Source organism: Lampris incognitus, chromosome 1, assembly GCF_029633865.1.
Source record: "Lampris incognitus isolate fLamInc1 chromosome 1, fLamInc1.hap2, whole genome shotgun sequence".
NCBI classification, from domain to species: Eukaryota; Metazoa; Chordata; class Actinopteri; order Lampriformes; family Lampridae; genus Lampris; species Lampris incognitus.
Genome location: NC_079211.1, coordinates 137552415 through 137576399, shown reverse-complemented (window position 1 = coordinate 137576399; position 23985 = coordinate 137552415). Strand labels below are relative to the sequence as shown.

The 23985-nt window shown below is 46.1% G+C and overlaps 1 protein-coding gene across 2 annotated transcripts in view; it reads left to right on the top strand.

The window, feature by feature from the left end:
• The window catches only part of rhobtb4 (Rho related BTB domain containing 4), a 61961-nt gene that overhangs the window by 32108 nt on the left and 5868 nt on the right, over window positions 1-23985 (top strand). For both annotated transcript variants that reach the window (XM_056280897.1, XM_056280888.1), the window contains 6 exons: window positions 7192-7393; window positions 7735-7838; window positions 12885-13070; window positions 13979-14798; window positions 15454-15673; window positions 16734-16852. In XM_056280897.1, coding sequence (XP_056136872.1) covers window positions 7202-7393; window positions 7735-7838; window positions 12885-13070; window positions 13979-14798; window positions 15454-15673; window positions 16734-16852 — 1641 coding nt within the window. In that variant the 5' untranslated portion in view covers window positions 7192-7201. The remainder of the gene's footprint in view (window positions 1-7191; window positions 7394-7734; window positions 7839-12884; window positions 13071-13978; window positions 14799-15453; window positions 15674-16733; window positions 16853-23985) is intronic.

The window sequence follows — 23985 nt, the reverse complement described above, 5'->3', positions numbered from 1 at the left end:
CAGGTAGAGGGGGGCAGAAGGTTGAAATTTGTGTGGAGTTGGCATCCTAGCTCCTCTCGCAGTTCCTATTAATGTGGATATATATATATATATATATATATTATATATATATATATATATATATATGATAATAGTAATGCTTTTCATAGTACTCAAAGATGCTTTACATAAGTTAAAATGAAAAAAGCAACGCACCAAAAATATACAATCACATATAAAAGCAATTCTGAAAAGGTGAGTTTTGATAATGATGTGAACGTGGGCAAATCGGTGCAGTCGCTGATGTGTTTGGGGAGAGTTTCCAGAGGGAGGGGTCACCTCTGTCGCCCAGGTCCGGTGCATGGTCCTGTGTGTTGGAGACAGGAGGCTGGCATTGTAGGAGGTGAAGGCTGCGGGAAGGAGTATGGTCGTGAAACAGGTCGGTGAGGTAGGAGGGGGGCCTTGTTATGGAGGGCTTGTGAGTGAAGAGAAGGACTTTGAATGAGATCCGTTGTGGGACAGGGAGCCTGTGGAGGTTCTGGAGGACAGGGTGGTGTGGTCTTCGGAGCGCGAGTGGGTGAGCAGGCGAGCAGCAGCGTTCTGGATGTACTGGAGTTTGTTCAGGACTTCGGGTGATGAGCCGTAGAGAATGCTGTTGCAGCAGTCAATTCTGGATGTGATGAAGGCATGGATCAAAGTTTGAGCAGCAGAGACGGAGAGTGATGGGTGGAGACAAGATGTGTTTTTTAGGTGGAGAACAGGCAGTTCTGGTGATTTGATTGACATGGTGTTCAAAGGAGAGCTTGCTTGCTGTCAAAAAACGATTCGAGGTTGCAGATGTGTGGGGAGGGAGACAGACTGGAGTAGGGACCAATTCCACATGGGAAGCAGCAACATCAGCCATGGGAACAGCATCGGTCATGGGGGCATCAGCAGGGTGAAGCGTGGCATCAGCTGATAGCATGGTAAAACGATGTGAGAGGGGGGTGGAGGCAGGCAGCTCAGGGTCTTTCTACGGCTGACTGCCACCTCGGACCAGGTAGCCTGTGAGCTGGGAGTGGAGCAGGAGGAGGGCCAGCACCGAGATGATTGGTCTCAAGAGGATTGTATCGGAAGTGGCTGAGTTCATGATAGATCATTTTGGACTGTGTGGCTGTGGTGTCAATAGAATCAAATAGAAGAGTCTAGTTCATCTGAGAGCTGTCCGATTTCATCCTTGAGATTAGTAATGTCGTTTATTGCTTTAAGGCAGTCCTCGCAGGGCATAGTAATATTAAACCGGTTGGTCACAGTAAAGGAAGTGGAAGTTAGCCGTTAGCGCCGTTAGCCGTCAGCTCTGTCAGCTGAGGGTTGAGTCCACACGGTTCTCACCAGGAGCGCAGGAAGTCAGTGCAACAACTGATGAGCGGGTAAATTAAAAAAAAAATTTCCAGAATAGTACAGGCAAACTATGAGATTAATTAAGATAATACAATGGTCTCAAGAAGTTGTTGAAAGTTGTTAAAAGTTACACAAACAAATATATGCCCATAAATACGCCATTCAAACACACACACACACACACACACACACACACACACACACACACACACACACACACACACACACACACACACACACAGGTTATTGTCACATTCCATCACTTCCTTGTCCCTGCAGTCAGCTCGGCTGTCCCAAAGTGAAAATGACACCAGCCAAAAGATGATGTCTAGACTGCCTGTTGGACTTCAGTGTCAATCACTGGCTGGAAAGAAAACCTGAGCTTCTCTGCTTCCCTTTCCTTCTGTCAGTTCTGCTCCGACATTGTCTGGCTGCAACCCTCCTCTTGGACAAGGCATTGGGAAGAATGTGTGGAAGTTTGTATATTTAGGTCTTTGTCAGTAGGAATGTATGCCTGTGTGCTTATACCCAATCACTTGTGTGTGGGTATAGAATTGTTCACATATGACTGTGTGTGTTTTAAACGTGTGTATTTATGTGTGTGGGTGTGTTGAATGCCACAGATGGAAGATGATATTCAGAAGCCTAGTGCCCTTGATTCCCCTGAGAAACTGTCCAAACTACCAACACTGCCTTCCAGTTACATCACTGCTTACATCGTTCCATGCCTCCCGGATTGGCCCTAAGCTCATTACCACACACACACACACACACACACACACACAGTCAATCTTACAGACTCGTTGTTGCACTCTCTCCTCATGTCTCTCGTTCTCTTCGCGTCTTGGGGCGGCACGGTGGCCCTGTGGTTAGCGCTATTGCCTCACAGCAAGAAGGTCATGGGTTCGAACCCCAGCCCATCCAAGGTCCTTTCTGTGTGGAGTTTGCATGTTGTCTGCATGGGTTTCCTTTGGGTACTGCGGTTTCCTCCCACCATCAAAAAGACATACATGTTAGGGTTAATACTCCTGTCTGTGCCCCTGAGCAAGGCAATAGAAAGAAGAACTGGAGTTGGTCCCCGGGCACTGCAGCTGCCCACTGCTCCTATACAATAGTAGGATGGTTTAAATACAGAAAAAAGTTTCATTGTAGTCTACAATGGCAAAATAAAGTGTCTTTCTTTCCACCAACACAAACCTAGTTTTTGCTCTGGGCTGATGCTAGTGCAGTTGGTTCAACTTGCAAACCTCCTAAGAACCAGTTTGCTTTTTCACGGGCTAGAGCTGACTAGAGATCCACGTCATTATGTCACTGTATACATCTGTATACGTCTTCAAAGATGAGGCGAGGAATCAACTCATAGATTTCGATTTTTTTTACAGTTTTCATTAATACTAGCTGTCACCACTAGGGCTGTACAGTTTTCATTAGTTGTCGTCTTCTCCTTCTTTCTGCTGCTCCGGTTAGGGGTCACCACAGCAGATCATACGTTTCCATCTCTTCCTGTCCTCTGCATCTTCTTCTGCCATGCCAACCCACCTGCTTGTCCTCCCTCACCAAATCCATAAACCTCCTCTTTGGCCTTCCTCTTTTCTTCTTGCTTGGTAGCTCCATCCTCAGCATCCTTCTCCCAGTATACCCAGCATCTCCTCTGCACATGTCCAAACCATCTCAATCTTGTCTCTCTTGCTTTGTCTCCAAACCGTCCAACCTGAGCTGTCCCTCTAATATACTCATTCCTAAAACTGTCCTTCTTCGTCACTCCCAGCGAAAATCTGCATGAAACCATGCCAGGAAAGAGCTCGCTAACCATCACCTCTCCTCTTAACCTAGCTTCCACTACTCTTTCCCATAACTTCATGCTGTGGCTGATCAAATGTATACCTCTGTAGTTACTACAGCTATTCTCATCACCCATATTCCTGAAAATCAGTACCAGTACACCTCTTCTCCACTCCTCAGGCATCCTCTCACTTTTCAGGATTGTGTTAAACAATCTAGTTAGTAACTCCACTGCCATCTCTCCTAAACACCTCCATGCCTCCACAGGTACATCATCTGGACCAACTGCCTTTCTACGCTTAATTTTCTTTATAGCTGCCCTCACTTCATCCTTGCTAATCCACCACACTTCCTGATTCACTATCCCCACATCATCCAACGCTCTCTCTCTCTCGCTCACATTTTCTTCATTCATCAGCCCCTCAAAGTACTCCTTCCACCTTCTCAACACACTCTCCTCACTTGTACATTTCCATCTCTATCCTTCATCACCCTAACACATCCTTCCCAGTTCACTCCCTCTGTCTAGCCAATCGGTACAAGTCCTTTTCTCCTTCCTTAGTGTCCAACCTCATACACAACTCACCATAGGCCTTTTCCTTTGCCTTCCCACCTCTCTCTCTACCTTACACCATATATTTTTGTACTCCTATCTACTTTCTTCATCTCTCTGACAATGCCACTTCTTCTTCAACCTCTTCCTCTGTATACTTTGCTGTACTTCCTCATTCCACCACCAAGTCTCCTTATCTTCCTTCCTCTGTCCAGATGACACACCAGGTACCTTCCTAGCTGTCTGTCTCACTATTTCTGCAGTGGTTTCCCAAACATCTGGCAACTCTTCACGGCCATCCAGTGTCTGTCTTACCTCCTCCCTGAACTCCACACAACAGTCTTCCTTCTTCAACTTCCACCATTTGATCCTTGGCTCTGCCTTCACTCTTTTCCTCTTCTTGATCTCCAAAGTCATCCTACAGACCACCATCTGATGCTGCAAAGCTACCTACTCCCCTGTCACCACCTTGCAGTCTCCAATCTCTTTCAGATTGCACCTCCTGCATAAGATAGTCCACCTGTATGCACTTTCCTCCACTCTTATATGTCACCCTGTGTCCCTCCCTCTTCTTGAAATATGTATTCACCGCAGCCATTTCCATCCTTTTTAAAAAATCTACCAGCATCCATCCACATTCCTCTCCTTGACACCATACCCATCCATCCCCTCCATTCCCTTCACCAACATGTCCATTAAGGTATGCTTCAATCACCACTCTCTCCTCCTTGGGTACACTCTCCACCACTTCATCCAACTCACTCCAGAAATCTTCTTTCTCTTCCATCTCACACCCAACTTGCGGGGCATATGTGCTGACAACATTTATCATCACACCTTCGATTTCCAGTTTCACATTCATCACTCTGCCCGACACTCTCTTCACCTCCAACACACTCTTGACATACTCTTCCTTCAGGATTACCCCTACCCCATTTCTCCCCCCATCCACACCATGGTAGAAGAGTTTGAACTCACCTCCAATGCTCCTGGCCTTACTCTCCTTCCACCTGGTCGCTTGCAACACAGCATATTTACTTTCCTTCTATCCATCTTATCAGCCAGTTCTCTCCCCTTACCATTCATTGTGCCAACATTCAAAGTTCCAACTCTCACCCTCATACTCCTACCCTTCCTCTTCTCCCACTGCCTCTGGACTCGCCTACCCCCTCTCTTTATCCTTCGCTCAACAGTAACATAGTTTCCACCGGCACCCTGGTATCCCATGCCTTGACCGATCCCGTATGTAAATCTGATTTATGATCCGCATATTTGTACAGTTATCATTAGTAATACATTTTTATTTTTCTACCGTTAATAATTGTATAATCAGCTGTATTAAAACATTTAAATGATATTTTCAATGCATCTGAAAGTCATTGTGCCTGACCAGTCACAACCTGGAAGTTTGAGCCCATGTGACCAGAGCCAAAGTAGTCAGTAAAGAAAGAGAGAAGCACATCAGAATGGACAGGCCCTGTGTTAAGACACGTTTCAGATTTGCAATAAAGCAATTTTGTGTCCTGAAATCAAGACTAATAATTGTGATTACAATATCCGTGCAGCCCTAGTTACCATTTGCTCTTACCTGTGTCCTTCTTTTCCTCTTTCCTTAATAAAACATCCGCCAGATGTGCACTTTGGCAGCTGCTGAGTCTATCAGGCACATTGCCGTTAGATAAGAGGTCATTTGTTGTAAGTTTTACAGCACCCTCTGTCAAGCTCCCACGCCTGGCGTGCAGACATACGTGCCTCTAGAAACGTTACAGACAGACAGGTGGCGTGGGAAAGAGAGATATTTATAACTCAGAAAGGTATGATTCTCTTAGCTGCATGTGGACCACGCAGATTACAGCCTCTCTGACGGACGCGTTTCCTCAACTCATATAGACCAAGGTAGGTTGGCTGCTCTGTACTTTCTGCTCTAGTTTGTCCGAATGGCCCTCCTCTGTCTGATGGGTTATCAGCCAACTTGAAAACAGATAGAATATGGGTGATGTCATCATTTCTGTGAGAATTCAGGATGACAGTAATGTGCTGTGCTGTTATTAAACAAAGTCTGGTGAGTATGGCAGAAAAGAGGAAGCTTTTGGGAGTTTTGTGTCAGTATGGAGAGTGTGCCTTGACTGAATAGCAGGCTGAGTTGAGGGCTGAATGGTACGCTGAGCACATGGGTTGTGTGTCCAATGAATAGATGCCATTTTTAGCAGTGGTGTCTGTCAGTGCTGCTCAGAAGTGTTGCACTAGCATCCGTGTCCCTTGAATAACAAGGGATGGCCTTTATGAATGTTTCAGAGCTTTGTTCTATTTATGGGGCCTTGGGGTGGGTCTCAATAGTAGTTGTCACAACTGATGGATGGATTTGCTGCGTACATATTTGTCGTATCAGTATCACCTTGACAAAAAGGTGGGGTCTAGTTAGCTTTGTATGTGTTGGTTGTTTATGCAAGAAAGCAGGTTTTTCTTGGATTGTCTGAAAAATTGGAGGTGACATTTGATTTGACCAGTCAGTCAATTTTGTCTATTCTGTCAGTCGTCAATTTGTAAGCAGTTTATGGAAAGGGGCTCACTCAGTGGAGTTGTGAATATAAAATCTTCTGCTTTGGGCTTCACTTAAGATAAGAGTTGACTGGTGGTCAATGGTGCACCCGCAGTACTTTCACTTCCTGAACAGTAAACATGTTTGACTGCTGAAATGACACAGTGCTCCCTTTGGACCAATGGCGGGCTTCAACATGATTTATAATTTACATCATAAGAAACACACAAAATTAATCTAAGAAGCGTGTCGATTTTAAGGGCGAACGTAATCATTGTGACTTACTGCACACTTGTACAAAATTTAGCACTAGAATGACCAAGCTGGTCATTTTGACCATTTTGGATTTTCAAAGTTTAGTAACTTTGTGAAACGAAAAGATGCAGACCTGCCACTGCCCGAATGCCCCTAAAATTGCTGATATGTGTTTTTGTCTTTGTGTTGCTCTGCTGTGGGCTGGGGGAATCAATATTTCGTTTCCTTTCATGTATGAAATGACAAATAAATGTTCCTGATTATGCGGACATGCCTTCTCAGCATCTAAAAGGAGCAGAGATGAGGAGGGACAGAGGGTGTGGCAATAACGGCAGTAAAGACACAGTGAGCCCAGGGGAACTCTCTCTCATCCTGTTTCTGTCTCCCCATCTCCCCACTGTGACTCAAGTAGTAGCTCTGCGCTCCCTCTGTTCCTCAGCCTGCACACCATGTGGGCTGTTGAGGAGTTTGGCAGTAGCTTGGGTACAAAGGTCAATACTGCTATGGGGACTTAGAGCCTTGGAAAAAGCTTCCCTCGACTGAACTGCACTGGGTAAAAATTAAGGGATGCTGTGCCCTATGTCCTCGCCAACAGTTTTTAACCCTGAAATACAGTGTTTTTCCCAGGTTGATAACTTAGCATTTTGATTTTGATTTTTGTGATTAATATCTCTTAATTTCTTCCCCCCTGTCCTTTCTCCAGGGCCCTCTCCATGGATATAGATACGGACTATGAGCGGCCCAATGTGGAAACCATTAAGTGTGTGGTGGTAGGGGATAATGCGGTAGGCAAGACCAGGCTCATCTGTGCTCGGGCCTGCAATGCCACCCTCACACAGTACCAGCTGCTTGCCACCCATGTGCCAACCGTCTGGGCCATCGACCAGTACCGCGTATGCCAGGAGGTGGGCACACACACACACAGAATCAGCACAAACCGAGAAAGCCACATATACACAGGACTTTGTGTGTACGTGCATGCATTTTATAAACCTTTATAGAGACGATAAACAAGGGGGAAAAAACTGCTGTTGGTTGAAAAGGTTACTTCAATTTTAGGGAATTAAGAAGAACAGCAATATTTAAACTTCAAAAAAACTTTAAAAACTTTTCAGGATATCAATACAATGGGGTTTGAATAAGTTTAATAAGACAGAATCTGTACACACCACAGAAGGCCGTGTGACACTTCAATGGTAATGCAGTAATGAGGTCCTGAAAATGAGGATATGTGTTCATGTTGTAGGTGTTGGAGCGATCTCGCGATGTAGTGGATGAAGTTAGCGTGTCCTTGAGGTTATGGGACACCTTTGGGGATCATCACAAGGACAGGCGGTTCGCCTATGGCAGGTTTGTATGCACAGACGCACATTCACACACAAAAACACACATAGAGCTTTTACCAATGCCAGGTTACCAACCTAATAAATCTGCTGTCGGCTGGTTTCCAGATGAATTACTTGATATAAACCACACTTGTGCATACTTCGCAACGCTTATCATGTTCAACCACAGGTCATAGTTCAGTTAGTACAGCCGAAGAGATTTTATGGTCTTGGCAATGGAATTGGTAAGGGATTGACACCATTTTCTTGAGCTAATAGCTGTCCGAGTTCACCAGAGGCTATAAACTAACCAGATGTTGTGACACCTTCCTGTTTTTTTTTGTTTTCGTTTTTTTTTGTTGCCTAATTTAGAGGCCGTCCTTTTCACTCAAGCTCTTCGCTTTCTCTACCAGGCATTATTGGATGAGTGCTCTTGTCCTCGTTTTCCTCTGTCTCTCTGTCGCTCACTTTTCCCCATCTAACCCAAAAGCCTTCATCTTTTAATGAGCCTCTTTGCATTTTCCTGACCCGCGACCAGGCGGTTGGATTTGCGTGCACGCACACACGCGAGTGCATAACAGACTGTGCAAGCTGTCCTTTCTCTCAATGGTGGGTGGCTGCACTTTGTTTGTGTAACAGGTCACCCCTGTCACTTTTTTTGGAAGTGTGTCTGTGTGATAGACTGTGTGTGTGTCTGTGCGTGCGTTTGTAGGTTTTGTCTATTTCAGTCTGTGACTCAGAGCTCCTCCTCGCTATCTCAGTCTCCCTCTCTCTGGCTGAGAGTGTGTGTGCATTTTTACAGTATGTCTTGTTCTGTTTGTGCGTGTTTTGGGTGTGTGTGTGTGTGTGTGTGTATATCCGTCCACATGTCCTGTATGCTCAGTCAGCCTACAGTCAGCTGATAAAGGAGACAGTGCCAGGTCAGCTTTTCTCTGCTTGCCTGCCTGCCTGCCTGCCTGCCTGCCTGCCTGCCCCCCTGCCTACATCTCCAGGCATCAACATCCCCACCTCCTCCTTTCATCCACACAGTAAACCCCTTGCCATCTGCCCCCTAGACCCTTTACCTTATGTTGCCACCTTAAATTAAGCCTCCTTTCACTTTTTCAGCCATGCTCTCTCACCCCTACCTTGTTTAACCCCTGCCCCTTCCCCCCTCCTCCACACTTTTACCCCTCCACACTCTTCATACCTCCTTTCACTCCAAGGCCTTTTGTTGATATTGCAACTCCTAACTTCAGATGGTCAGAAATACCGTTACTGGGCGTTCGGGTAGCATAGCGGTCTATTTCGTTGCCTACCAACACAGGGATCGCCGGTTCGAATCCCTGTGTTACCTCTGGCTTGGTTGGGCGTCCCTACAGACACAATTGGCCGTGTCTACGGGTGGGAAGTATGTGTCCTGGTCGCTGCACTAGCGCCTCCTCTGGTCAGTCGGGGCGCCTGTTCGGGGCGGAGGAGGAACTGGGGGGAATAGCGTGATCCTCTCACATGCTACTTCCCCCTGGCGAAGCTCCTTACGGTCAGGTGAAAAGAAGCGGCTGGCAACTCCACATGTATCGGAGGAGGCGTGTGGTAGTCTGCAGCCCTCCCCGGATCAGCAGAGGGGGTGGAACAGCGACTGGGGCGGCTCGGAAGAGTGGGGTGATTGGACGGGTACAATTGGCGAGAAAAAGGGAGGAAAAAAAAGAAATACCGGTACTATCCCATGCTTTCCCCAGACTCCTCAAAGTGGGATGTTACAGTTACACAAGCGATTCCAGACTGAGGATAGTAGTAGCCTACATCAAACCAAGTTAGCTGCAAGTCAAAACTTAACTTTTTCACCTTAAAAAAAACACTTTTGCTACTCTGATTGAAACAACCTTATCAGAAATGCACCAAACCTATTGATGCGTTTTCAAAACCCTTGTTTGTGCCATCTCTGTGGGAAGGGCTGCATGAGAGTTTGGAGCGTTTAAGTGGAGTAATGTTAAATCTGGGATTATACATTAATTGAGGTGAACATGATTCTGTTAAGTTTTGCTCAGTGGCATATAATTGGCTTGTTATGAGTTAGTCCTGACATAATCAATGAGTAACAGATGATGAGTATGGCTGTTTATTTGTGACATGTCTGGCCGTAGACAGATTATTTTGTTGCCTGCATGACACCGTTTGGTTACAGTAAAACTTCCGAGCCGGTTTTTGGTTTTGCATGTGTGTGTGTGTATGTGTGTGTGTGTGCGTGAGTGTCTGTCTCTGTTCTTACATAATTTAGTTCAGCCAGTGACCTTTGTATCTAGCACGCACACACAGTCTCTGTCACGCTTCTCTCTCGCACACTCTCTCTCTCTCTCATGCTCTCTCTTTTTCTCTCTTTCTCTCTTTCTCTCTCATGCGCTCTCTTTCTCTCTCTCTTTGTCTTTCTCTCTCTCTCATGTTCTGTCTTTCTTTCTCTCTCTCTCAATTCAATTCAATATTCAATTCAGTATTTGCTTTATCGGCATGACATACGTTTTTGTACATATTGCCAAAGCATGTCTCTCTCTCTCGCTCGCTCGCTCGCTCGCTCAGTCTCGCACACACTCTAAGTCAGACTGGTAGCCTGATAATAGCCTGATGGAACAAATGGACCGTGAAACCAATGAATGTGGGTCAGTTTATTATTTATGTATTAAGGTTATGGGTGGACTACAGTATCAAGCTTATAGATGTTTGCTTGATGTACAGACACACACACACACAAACCCACACGCAGCTCTACATTCATCACTCAATTAGGTAATAAACAATTGCATAAATTAACGTGGTCACATGCTGACGGATACTAGCGCTGGACCAGACCACAGCCGAAGAGGCTCTGCCTTAACCACAAGAGCAGAGACGTGTGAACTCGTAACATAACTAACAAACACACCAAGCCACTGCAAGGAGCCTTTGAATTTTTGTGTGTGTGTGTGTGTGTGTGTGTGTGTGTGTGTGTGTGTGTGTGTGTGTGTGTGTGTGTGTTGTGTGTGTGTGTGTGCAGCGTGTTGTAATTGTAATATAACAGTTAGGAAGTACATGTTGTGTCTCACTAACAGAGTCGGTGGTTTGTCAAGGTTGCAGCAGTTGCATTGAAATGTGGACTGTGGAACTTGTCTACGCTGAAAGAAATGTCCATCCTGATGACTCATTTAATGTGCACTTGTGCCAGTGGGTTGAGGGAATTATGCTTGCTTCCAGTATGTAGGAATGGATGTATTTCAAGATGCTGCTTTCGTCGAGTTGTGCTATCGTGATACATACATTGGGGTGATGTGGGAATACTTTAAAGCCATGAAAACTGCTGTAGAAACAATCACATTTGTCTGACCACACTAATAAAGAAGCTTTATTTTTGAGAAAAATAAGACTAAATAAAAACTAGATTAGTGTGATAACTAGTCAAGGCAGGTTTTGCAAGCTCAATACCATGTTTGCCCAGTATATGGATGATGTTTACTGCTGGAGCGGAGGTATTTTCCACCGAGGAAATATGAGAAGTATTTAAGAGGTGTGAAATGCATTTGGCAAGCTCTCAAGCCTCGAGGATCCCTTTCAATACCTCGGATCTTTTTGTTAATTTGTTTTTTGTTGATGTCCCCCCCCCCCCCCCCATCCATTTTGAATACCAGTTGTCAGCATGGTGGCAGACAGCAAGAAGTTCCTGGGTTCAAACCCCAGGATTGCCCAGCCTTGGGGTCATCCCAGGTCGTCCTCTGTGTGGAGTTTGCATGTTCTCCCCGTGTCTGCGTGGGTTTCCTCCTGGTGCTCCAGTTTCCTCCCACAGTCCAAAGACATGTAAGTCAGGTGAATCGGCCATACTAAATTGTCCCGAGGTGTGACTGTGTCAACCCTGTGATGGACTGGCGGCCTGTCTAGGGTGTCTCCCTGCCTGCCGCCCAAATGACTGCTGGGATAGGCTCCAGCATCCCATGACCCCAATTGGGACAAGTGGCTTGGATAAAGGATGGAATGGACCATCAGCAGGTTGTTATTGTATTTTTATATACATTTCAATGAGAGGTATATAAAAGAGCGAGTTGTATTAGAAACAAGTGGAGTTAGAGACTCAGATCCAGAACGGCAGCCTACTGAGAGGCATGCATCATATGTGGGTTTTCATTATGCAGGCTGGTTTCACTCATTAGTGAACTTGAATGAGCATATGCGTATTAGTGAAATTAGTCAGTGTGTGGTGTTTGATTGGAATAGAAATCATCATCATGGCTCTCCATGGTGAGTTGTTGGTCAGTGCTGCTCTCATCCAATCGACCTCAGCTAGTTATCCATTCCTTCCACAGTCCAGTGGCCAAGCGAGACAAGATGTAGATGCTTAAACTGTAGGCATAGTGCTGACTCACTAAGAAGTCCATTTGACAATTATTACTAGACAACAGACAGAAGGACACACACACACACACATATTGTGTGTGTGTGTGTGTGTGTGTGTGTGTGTTTCCTGATTTTATTCTGAGCCCTCTCTTCATGGCCCATGTAACCATGCAGCCGTGTTTGGGGAGGTTTACATAAGAAGAGAGTGACAGGGTCTATACAGACCACCCACCCCAGAGGCCGACAGACTGGCACGCACACACACACACACACACACACACACACACACACACACACACACACACACACACACACGCTGAAAACACCCTCATAACCTTAGCTCACAGTTTGTCAGTGGCCCAAAGCTACCTTCTAGCAGTGTTAAAGCTACTTCCAACCACAAGCATGTTCTTAACATGAACCGACAAGCTGTTCAGTGACTCAATACTGACCACTCTCTTTCCCTTCTCTCTCCCCTTTGCTTTTTCAGAGTCTGTTTTTCATGTTGTCATACTTCCCTATTACAATGTCTGTGTTTTTAGTGACGAACCAAACGAGCGCCTGTCATCACTTATTATTGCCAGGTCTTTTTCAGCTTATCACATCCATTATTCTCTGCTGATTTGAAAGTGCTTGAAATCGACAAATATCGGTCACCTCCATATCTTCCTTCATCGTCTCTCTCTTTCTCTCGTGCTCTTGGCTTACTATTCCCTGCTGTATGTTTTCCCACAAGGTCTGATGTGGTGGTGCTGTGTTTCTCTCTGGCTAACCCCAACTCCCTGCGCCACGTTCGCACCATGTGGTTCCCAGAAATCAAGCACTTCTGCCCCCGGACGCCCATCATCCTGGTTGGCTGCCAGCTGGATCTGCGCTACGCTGACCTGGATGCTGTCAACCGTGCACGACGACCCCTAGCCAAGTGAGACACCACCTATATTTGACATTGACTGTGTAGGCGAATACGAACAGAACATGGCAAACCATCTCCATTTCTACTGTGGTCACCTCCAAAAGCTGCTGTAAATTCTCACCAGAACAAAATATATAATAATAATAATAATAATAGTAATAGCGGTGGCACGGTGGTGCAGTGATTAGCGTGGTCACCTCACAGCAAGAAGGTCCTGGGTTCGAGCCCCGGGGTAGTCCAGTCCAACCTTGGGGGTCGTCTCGGGTCATCCTCTGTGTGGAGTTTGCATGTTCTCCCCGTGTCTGCATGGGTTTCCTCCGGGTGCTCCGGTTTCCTCCCACAGTCCAAAGACACATACGTAGGTCAGTTGAATCGGCCATACTAAATTGTCCCTAGGTGTGAATGTGTGCGGGGGCCCTGTGATGGCGTGGCGGCCTGTCCAGGGTGTCTCCCCACCTGCCGCCCAATGCCTGCTGGGATAGGCTCCAGCATCCCCGCAACCCTGAGAGCAGGATAAGTGGTTTGGATAATGGATGGATGGATAGATGTCAAACAATGGCATAAAAGGAAGACTACATATAGAAGGTCACGATCAGCTTCTGATTTACTATAGTCGGGTTTATTTGTGTGGCCCTAGATTACAGCTGCAATGTCAAAGGCCTTTACATTCACATCATGAAAAACAGGTTGCAAGAGGAGATGACAATGGATAACACCATCTCTCTTGAGCCCCTCGATTTAGCAACACAGTGGTTGCTGAATTGGCTGTTAGTCACTCTGATTGATGGTTTTCTTTTTTTGTCATCTTCATATTTATTACTCAACTTTTCAACTTCTGATGCATATATCAGTATTTGCTTGCACATTGTTTATTTTTGAAGTATTTATCTGTGTCATAATCTCTCCTTGATCCACAGACCCATCAAACCCACAGATATTCTTCCTCCAGAAAGAGGCCACGAGGTTGCAAAGGAGCTTGGGATTCCCTACTATGAGACCAGCATTGTTGCCCAGTTTGGAGTCAAAGACGTCTTTGACAATGCCATCCGAGCTGCTCTAATCTCCCGCCGCCACCTGCAGTTCTGGAAGTCCCACCTAAAGAAGGTCCAGAGACCGCTTCTCCAAGCACCCTTTCTGCCTCCTCGGCCCCCACGCCCCATAGTAGGCATCCCAGACCCCCCTCCCACATGTGGTGAGGGCCCAGACTCTCTCTTCTGCCATCCGCTGTGTGCAGATGTTCTCTTCCTCCTGCAGGATGGTGCTACTCGCGTCTTCGCACACAAAGTGTACCTTGCCACTTCCTGCTCCAAATTCTACGATCTCTTCACCCTCGATCTTGGTGGGTCATCGTTGGGGCTGCAAGGGGATGATCAGGAGAGTGAGGAGCATTCGGAGAGCGGAGATGAAGATGAGCAGTGCAGGCGGGAAGCCAAGGAGCAGGCTGGCCGCACGAAGAGTCTGGACATTGACAAGGATGGAACAGATGGAGGAGTGGCAGGATTGAACCAACCTCTGCTACTCCAGCAGGGCTCCTTGAGGACTTCTCAAAGTGATAATGCCCTTCCCTCTAAGGCCGAGTGCTCCCTGGGAGCATTTGGAATGGGTCGCGCCCTTTCTGGGTGGGGAAGGGGCTTCATGAGTGTGTGCCTGGAGCATATTGATGACCCGATGACTGGACGGCCGCGACTCATGACTGTGGTGGCCATGGATGAGCTTATTCAGGAAGAACCATTCCAGGTGATACCTGACATAGCGACCCCAACATTACTCTGCAAAATATTTACATTGTCCGGCATCCGGGTAGCGTAGCGGTCTATTCTGTTGCCTACCAGCACGGGGATCTCCGGTTCGAATCCCCATGTTACCTCCGGTTTGGTCGGGCGTCCCTACAGACACAATTGGCCGTGTCTATGGGTGGGAAGCCAGATGTGGGTACGTGTCCTGGTCGCTGCGCTAGCACCTCCTCTGGTCGGTCAAGGCGCCTGTTCGGGGCGGAGGGGGAACTGGGGGGAATAGGGTGAGCCTCCCACGCGCTACGTCCCCCTGGCGAAACTCCTCACTGTCAGGTGAAAAGAAGCTGCTGGAGACTCCACATGTATCGGAAGAGGCATGTGGTAGTCTGCAGCCCTCCCCGGATCGGCAGAGGGGGTGGAGCAGTGACCGGGATGGCTCGGAAGAGTGAGGTAATTGGCCAAGTACATGTGGGGAGAAAAGGGGGAGAAAAAAATATTTACATTGTAGGAGAAAACAGAGCTGCTTGGAAAATTTTCTAATCTTGTGTGTTGAGTGAGATCACTACAGCGGGACACCATCTTTGTAAAAGGACATAAGCTATTTTTGTCAGTTGCATTGAAATGAAATGTAGTTTATTCATTGATTTATCCTTCCTCAGGCAGTGCTGCAGTATCTATACACAGGCAGTCTAGACGAGGAGCGAAGGGACCTGATGCAGGTGGCCACCATCGCTGAGCTACTTGAGGTGTTTGACCTGCGGATGATGGTGGCTAATATTCTGAACAGAGAGAGCTTCATGAACCAGGAGATCACCAAGGCTTTCCATGTCCGCAGGGCCAACCGCATCAAGGAGTGTCTTAATAAGGGGACCTTTGCTGGTAAACCCCTGTGGCATTTCACCTTTTCAGTACTGCCCATAGCATCAGTGCCATTATAGATGTTTTACATGTATGTGTGTATGTGTGTCTGTGTGTGTGTGTGTGTGTGTGTGTGTGTGTGTGAGAGAGAGAGAGAGAGAGAGAGAGAGAGAGAGAAATCCTCTTCATATCCAAACATTTCAAGCGAGGAAATGTCTTTCTTTAAATGTACACCCTGTGTACATTTGATCTTGAATTTGCCTTTGTATATTTATAGAGAAATATGCAATTTTGTATGTAGTGGTTTACTTGTGTTCTACAGTCCCTTTCTTGCCATCAGATATGATGAATATATCTGTCGTTTTGTCTGGGTGTTGAAGTCTGTTTGGTGTCTTCTTGTGCCCATGCATGTGTGTTTCCTTTATGTTTGTGCTTTTACGTCTGGCAACCTGTCGCCCAAAGCTGCCGCGTGTGCATGTTTTCACAGCATTCGCAACCAAATGTGAGACATGGGCCATCTCTAACAAAAAAAAAAAAAAAAACTGTCACATGCACCTTTTCTGTTTTCCTTTTGTTAGTTACCAAATAAATTTGAATCTACTTCCAATGGTATGCTTATGAGAGAGAGAGAAGTTCGGTTTTGAGACAGTTATCTGAACTCGGTAGCTTGCTCTTAGTTGTGATTATAACTAAATGATGACCTAAAGACAAGACTTTGCATTGCAGCCCCATTATATAGAAGACATCTTTACACTGTCATGGCTGCTTGCGGTCGTATTCCCCCCCCAGTAACAGTCCAAAGGAATTCCTCCGTGGCCTGCACCCCACATCTGCTTTGTAGTGTCTAAAACTCTCCTTCCCTTACTGTGTCCAAAGTTGTTCGTCTTCTCGTGATTTATCTCTTTGTCTGTCTACCTGTGTCCATGTCTCTGTGCGTCTGTCTGTCCTTTTGTCTGCCTACCTGTCTGTCTGTATGTCTGTCTGTCTGTCTGTCTGTCTGTCTCTTTTCCCCCCTTTCTCTGTAGCTTGGGCTTCTGTGGCACACCACGAGATGAATGCTCTTTTCCCACCCCGGTTTTAGATGTGGTGTTCCGATTGGACGACGGCTACTTTCCGGCCCACAAGCCCTTGCTCATCTCCAGCTGTGATTGGATGGCTGCAATGTTTCGTGGATCCTTCATGGAGAGCTACATTGAGGAGGTTAGTTCAAGAGTCCAAGGCTGACGATGCACTGCAAACCCATCAGGCGTGGATGAGGTTTCTCTAGGGTGTTGAGGAGGGATTCAAGTCTCAGATCCTAATCATAAACCTTTACCCTGTTTTGGCGAATTCACCTAACTTTTACCCCAGTTACATACAACAGTGAGCAGTCAGATTACATAATAAATATTGGTTAAAAGGTAAAGGGGTTGTTTAGAAATTACTTATTTGGCCCTAGATGTCTGAGGACAAATTTGCTGGAAGACAGGTCCCAATCTGATTATGGATTAAGTTGAAAAAAAGGATCATCGTTCATAGTCCGGGAGGCACGGTGGCACAGCGGTTAGCGCGGTTGCCTCATAGCAAGAAGGTCCTGGGTTCAAGCCCCAAGGTAGTCCAACCTTGAGGGTCGTCCCGGGTTATCCTTTGTGTGGAATTTAAATGTTCTCCCCGTGTCTGTGTGGGTTTCCTCCGGGTGCTCTGGTTTCCTCCCAGTCCAAAGACATGTAGGTCAGGTGAATTGGCCATACTAAATTGTCCCTAGGTGTGAATGTGTGTGTGGGCCCTGTGATGGCCTGGCGGCCTGCCCAGGGTGTCTCCCCACCTGCCGCCCAATGACTTCTGGGATAAGCTCCAGCATCCCTGCAACCCTGAGTAGGCTAAGCGGCTTGGACAATGGATGGATGGTTTGGACTATTTTATTTCGAGGAATTAATGTACAGACCCTCACGTCAGCCTGTGTGCTTTGCTGTGACTGTGCTTTTCTGGTGAGATTTTTTGGGTGGGAACGCAGCTGTGAAAGGCTCGTCATATCACACTGAGACACAAACCACAATTTCATCTGGCAGTGTGAAACTGTGGTTTCAGCTGTGTCACTAAGGGTTCACATGCCACCTACCACGTGAGCTCTGATGAGCTAAGAAAAGGTATTCAGAGACTTTTGCAAGTGCACACACACACACACAGTTTTTGTTTCTCAGACGAGGCTCAAGCGGCAGGAAACGAATTGAAGTTAGGAGTTCATGTCAGTAACAGTGTGATTTCCTGTCCTTAGCTGGTATACAAAACCCGAGTAGTACATAACTGAACAGAGACAACTGACCTGAATTTATGCCTTTTTTAAAAATCAATGTTTGCGTTCCATTCATCTCAGCCTTTGAAATTGTCCTTACTTAAAATGAATGAATTTACTAAATAGTATGAATTTATACACTGGTGTTTGTATTAATATCACACTGCCAGCTTGTTAAAAAACAAAGTCACAGCCAATAAAGGTTTGTGTGACCCATAGCACATAGCAGAGCTCTAACCTTTTGCTCAAACCTGATTTTTTTTTTTTTTGGACTACATCCAGGAGAGTGCCTCTTCCCAGGTCAGCCTCCCCCATGTGGTAGGTCTAGTTACCCCAAACCCTCTGAGTCTGGACAGGCTCGGGTTCTGATCCTCTAGTACGTCTCCTGTGGCAGGGCTAGTGAACTGGACCTGACCCAGCCCCGGGGAACGAGTTCCTTTCTCCGTCTGTGCTGCGGCCAGGGCTCCTGAAACAGTGTCAGAGAATTAGATCCCCTGGCGTACGGTTACTTTCTCGCTCAGCGGTTTTGGGTTGCAGAGATGTGACTGTCAGAGGAAGGGAAGTAGTCTTAGGAGATGGGACGCTATCTGGCTGGATGGTAGAAAAGAGAGACGGAGCATGAAAACCATTTTTGTATTCAATTCAGATGGAACAAACAGTGACTGGAGGCAGGTTAGGGGGCAAATAAATATTTGGTAACCAGTCATGGTTAAAATGGTTAGTTTGTATTTTGTTGCACAACACACCATGTGGGTGGTAAGGGACTGAGCTCTTTGTGGCTGTTCTAGAGGGCGGTGAAACCATGACATCAGCAACAGTGAGGGTGCATAGTATTAACCGGCGGGCTGACAGTGGCTATGGTAACTTTGAATGGTTGGTGTTTTTTGTCTTTTGTGGCATTGTTTACGGCCTCAAGCTGGCACGTTGCAGTTGGCAGGTGCCCTTGAAACAAAGCTTCACAAGAACGATTGGACAATGACGCCGTCAGCATTTGCCTTTATGCACACGAGTGGGCATTTGTGTGTGCATAAAACTGTATTTGTATTATTTTTTTTTATGAAGCTGGTAAGCTTTTTGTTCTCAGCATTATGAAAATGTCCGTTTGATGACACACTGCGACTTCAGGCGCAGTTTTTCTGTATTTTCTTGTCGGCTTTTCAAAACGGTGCTTCCTTTGAGAGGCACAGATGTGGTGTTGGCTGGTGGTGCATCGCTCCTTCCGGCACACATCACATCAGGTAAATGCTTGCTAAGCCACTTAACACTCTTTTTATGCAGAGGTTTTAGATCTGGGCACCACAAACTATTAGTTGTTACAGTCTTGAGAGATCAGACATTTGTGGGGGGTTTTTGGGTTTTTTTCTTGATTTCCCCCCCCCCCTTTTGTTCTCCCCAATTGTATCCAGCCAATTACCCCACTTTTCTTAGCCATCCCAGACAGCAGTTTAAACCTTAACATGCATGTCTTTTTTTTTAATGGTGGGGTAAACTGGAGCACCTGGAGAAACCCCACCGCAGACACGGGGAGAACATGCAAACTCCACGCAGAAGACGACCTGGGATGACCCCCAAGTTTGGATGACCCCCAAGGTTGGACAACCCCAGGGTTTGAACCCAGGACCTTCTTGCTGTGAGGCGACAGCGCTAACCACTGGGCCACCGTACCGACTGCCATACTATACTTAGCACAAAAAGTAAGGAAATTTGTGTTTGGTAGATTATTTCTTCGTTGTAACAATGCTTCTTGGCAATAAATCTTATACCGTCGGAAAGCCTGTTTATTTCCCTTTTAAATGGCACCACATTTGTAAGGAACACGCATTTGTGGGATGAGCAGCAGAGCTGAGTATGTGGGTTGTGCCCATGAAAAATTTGCCAGATCTTCTCTGCCAATACTTAACAGCTTATTTTGCTGTTGCTATTGACTCTTGTTTTGAGCTTCTGGTACTCCAGGTGCTGACAATCAGGTGCCTGATATAACATTTATTGCCAAGAAGCATTGTTACAACAAAGAAATAATCTACCAAACACACATTTCCTTACTTTTTGTGCCAAGTTTATATAAATAGTATAGCAGTCGTGGTCAGCACAATGTACCTTCTCATAGGAATAGTTGGAGGGAAATCCCTCCAAAACAATGCAGTTATTTCACATTCAAAGACCTTTTACTTATGAGAGGATCTTTGGTTGCACGCTGCAGCATGTGATCAGCCATCCCTGTTCTCTTTATCTCCAGTAGCTCACACCTTCCGTCTTCTTGCTGCGCTTCTCTCACACTTCCCTCTTGTTATTTTTAGGTTTTAACACTTTTCAGTGTTCGTGTTGGTGCGTGACAACATTTTCATACGAGTCCTGTGGTTAAGGGGGAACCGGTGTTCCTGCAAACTGGAACTGACACTGGTAACGTGTTGGTGAGGCTGTTTACACATGGGATTAACCTGGGTCTCGGGTGATCCGATCACAGGCGGACAGCTCCAAGTACGTCTGTTCACACCAGGCGTTAGAATGCATCTCGAGTGACCGCTCATGGTCGGATCTCACTTCCCCCCTCTATACACAAATAATCACGTACATCGCTGTGGTAAGGGGGTGTAGTTTAGCGTGGGCTATAAGCGGAGAGAGGAAGCGTGGCTCCTGGGGGAGCAGACGCGATGGGGCCTCAGCTGTGTCAAACGGACCACCTGTCCTTATATGCCACAGTAGAGCTGGGTCCTGCACATCGCAAGCATGTTGGCAGCAAATCTCACAATCATAACGTGTCTGTGGTTTTTGCCTTCCCCTGGTCAGTTTTACCCCGGTGGGCTGTTACTTGAGGACAGATGTTAAGTGTGGGGACCTGTCATGTTTCTCTCTCAAGAGAAAAGAGAGAAGAGATAACAGAATAAGTAGAGGATGGAAAGGGATGGAAAAGAAATTTGAGGCATGGCAAACAGAATGATGAAAAACTGATATATTTCTCTCAGTTATCAGTTATATATTATATATCTATAATTTAATTCTGTAGTTGAATTATTTGCTCTGTTTTTCTTTTATCATTTATCCCCCTTTTTCTTGGAACCTCTGTTTTCTTCGGTTTGTCAGAAATCCTGGTTGAAAATCTACTTTAGCTACTTCTGCACCAAAGGGGGTGGGGGGGGATCTTTCAAATTTGTTTCAAAAAATTTTGTATTTTGCCCATCTGGCCTCTTCACTTCCTTTGTGGTGAGGTGCTTTATAGGGTCTCCATTTTGTTTTCATCTCACCCCTGCGTAGAATATGATCAGGTGTTTTTCCAATGTTAGATCGTATCACTGTTCACTTTAGTACTTTGCTACTACTAGTAATTTATTGTTCAGGATGAAATAAGTTGAGCTGAAGGTAATTTGTTTTCGTCAAAGGTTATTTTTTGGGCATTATTGATTGATAGCGGCGGTAGAAAGGCAGACAGAGAATGTGTGTGAGAGAGAGCGAGAGAGGGGTATGATCTGTAACAAAGGTTGCCAGCTAGAATCGAACTGGCGACAGTTGTTACCAGGTGGGCATGCGCTGTAACCATTCGGCTACGGAGGCGCTCCCATGGTAAACATTTTGACCCATTTTTAAAGCTGAAATCTGTGATTTCCCCGATCCGTCCCTCCCTTTTGGCAGCAAGAATGACAAGTTGCAGCAGCCATTGTCGCTTGTGTATTGTCAGCCCATTAATAAACAGTTTCCACCCCTGTGAACATGGCATCCTCAAACCACAGCTAACACAAGCAATGAAATGTGTTATAAATTACATCAAACCACATTGTCATCACGTTTCAGCCCTTTTTCCTGCTTGAGTAGGAATGAGTTTGCTGTCTATCAGTGTTCATCCTACCCGGTCAAAAATACAACAGCGGTATATGGAGAGTTTCTCCAACCACGGTAAAGGTGCCAGTATTAAGGAACCTGACTCCATGGTCCAGATGGATAAATATCTATATGTTAATGAAGAAATATCCTACAATTCAGCTTGAAACAGAGGGGAATTTACTGCCGGTTGTTAAACTGTCCTCTTGTTTGTCCCTTGCTGTGACCGATACATCCCCCTTCACTGGGACTGTGTCCGGTCGTTAGTTGTCCCAGGCCTTGGGCCCTGGGAGAACTAATGAGCGCTAACGAGCCACAGACGACTCGTTTCTCTGCATAACGACGTTTCAGCCATAACAAGATGTCAGTGTCAAGCTGACATTCTCCTAATTGGTCGTGTGGATATAGGTTGAAGGGCACCTCAGTGGGTACTCTGGAAGCACTCCTGGAGATCTGATGTCACTCGTGTTATCATTTACCTCTCGTCCCTGGCTTAGATTGCGTGACCTTTGTCCGTATGGCTTTTGGCCTGATTTATGTTGATTGGGACACTAATTTGTATGCATTTATTAATTTAACCAACTACAGTGAACTATTTATACCATGAGTGGGGCCTCTTTGTAAAGCAGAACAACCCCTCTAGTCAGTGTGCCCTCAAGAGTAGCTAGTTTCAGATAGTATAGCGACATCTAGTGGATGTTCTATTTTATTTTCACTTTTGAACTCGTCCATTGATGGTTTAGTTTTGCTCACTGCAAAGGTGCAGATACACAGAATCCGGCGAGGATGCATCTGGATGCACCGGACCGTTGAACCCTCCGGCTGGTGGGCGGTGCTTGGTTTTTGTTTATCCGTTTTCAACATGGGTCGCAAACTTTCTCAATTTGCAGCTAAACACTAAAATATGATTTTGAAAACATTTGAGGTGAGAAACAGGCAGTGCAGTAACACAATCTTGATTCATATTTGATCAGCACTGCCCAGTTTGATAGTTTGATCTGAGTTTTGCGAGCCGGGTACGTTGCGCTGGATGAACTCATTTGCATAAGTTGAGGTCGAGTTGTGTTTATGCAAATTTTGATACGGCGAATGGTCCGTCAACTCACCGTGCAGTATCCATCATGCACCACATGGCCATCAATGGATCCGGTGTATCTGCACCTACACAAGGGGCTATGAAAGTGGGTGAAAAAATGGGGGAGACGCTGCATGAAAAACTGACAAACCATTCTTGACTGCCCCCCCTCCCATGCTGACTCTACATTTTACATGTTGTGGACCCACAAGTACATCGAGGCCATGTTTATGTATATTGTACTTATTCCTGTATTTAGCACATATTCCACATATCACCTTTATCGGTGCACATATCTTTGCACAGATGTGGTCATCTCTAGTGCCGATATTTCACTGTGCACATCTTAGCAGGAATGTTTTGAGTGGGCTCTGAAATCTTTAGTGTTTGTCGCGTTACTCATATCAGTGGCCCCACCTAGTGCTCTCATCTGAGCCATGATCAATGGAAGTTGACCCAGAATGGATGATTTTTGTCCTTTACCTCGCACCCCCTGCTGCAACACTTCCGGTGACAACACAATCTTTATTCGACCCCACCAATCACTGGCCTCGATGCATATGTCGCCTCACATCTCGTTTTTAGGGTTGAATCAAATTGGACATATGTGATATGGAAGAGTGGAAGCCGGACAACACTCGCTATACTCCCTACACTTAAGGGAAGAAATTTTATATTTACATCTTCAGCTATGAGTGTTTGAAGACTTTCCCCAGCCAGCCTTATCATGCCTATTTTCTATTGTTATTCAGTGAACTTTTGAGTTCTGTGTTGTGTTATCTTTTGCCTTTAAAAAAAATTGGACATTGGAAAAACATGAGATTGGATCAGGCTCAGACAAAGAAATTCATCTATGACAAATTTACACTAACAAACAGCCATATTGGGGGCGTCCGGGTAGCGTAGCGGTCTATTCCGTTGCCTACCAACACGGGAATCACCGGATCGAATCCTCGTGTTACCTCCGGCTTGGTTGGGCGTCCCTACAGACACAATTGGCCATGTCTGCGGGTGGGAAGCCAGATGTGGGTATGTGTCCTGGTCGCTGCACTAGCACCTCCTCTGGTCGGTCAGGGCGCCTGTTCAGGGGGAAGGGGGAACTGGGGGGAATAGCGTGATCCTCCCATATGCTATGTCCTCCTGGCAAAACTCCTCACAGTCAGGTGAAAAGAA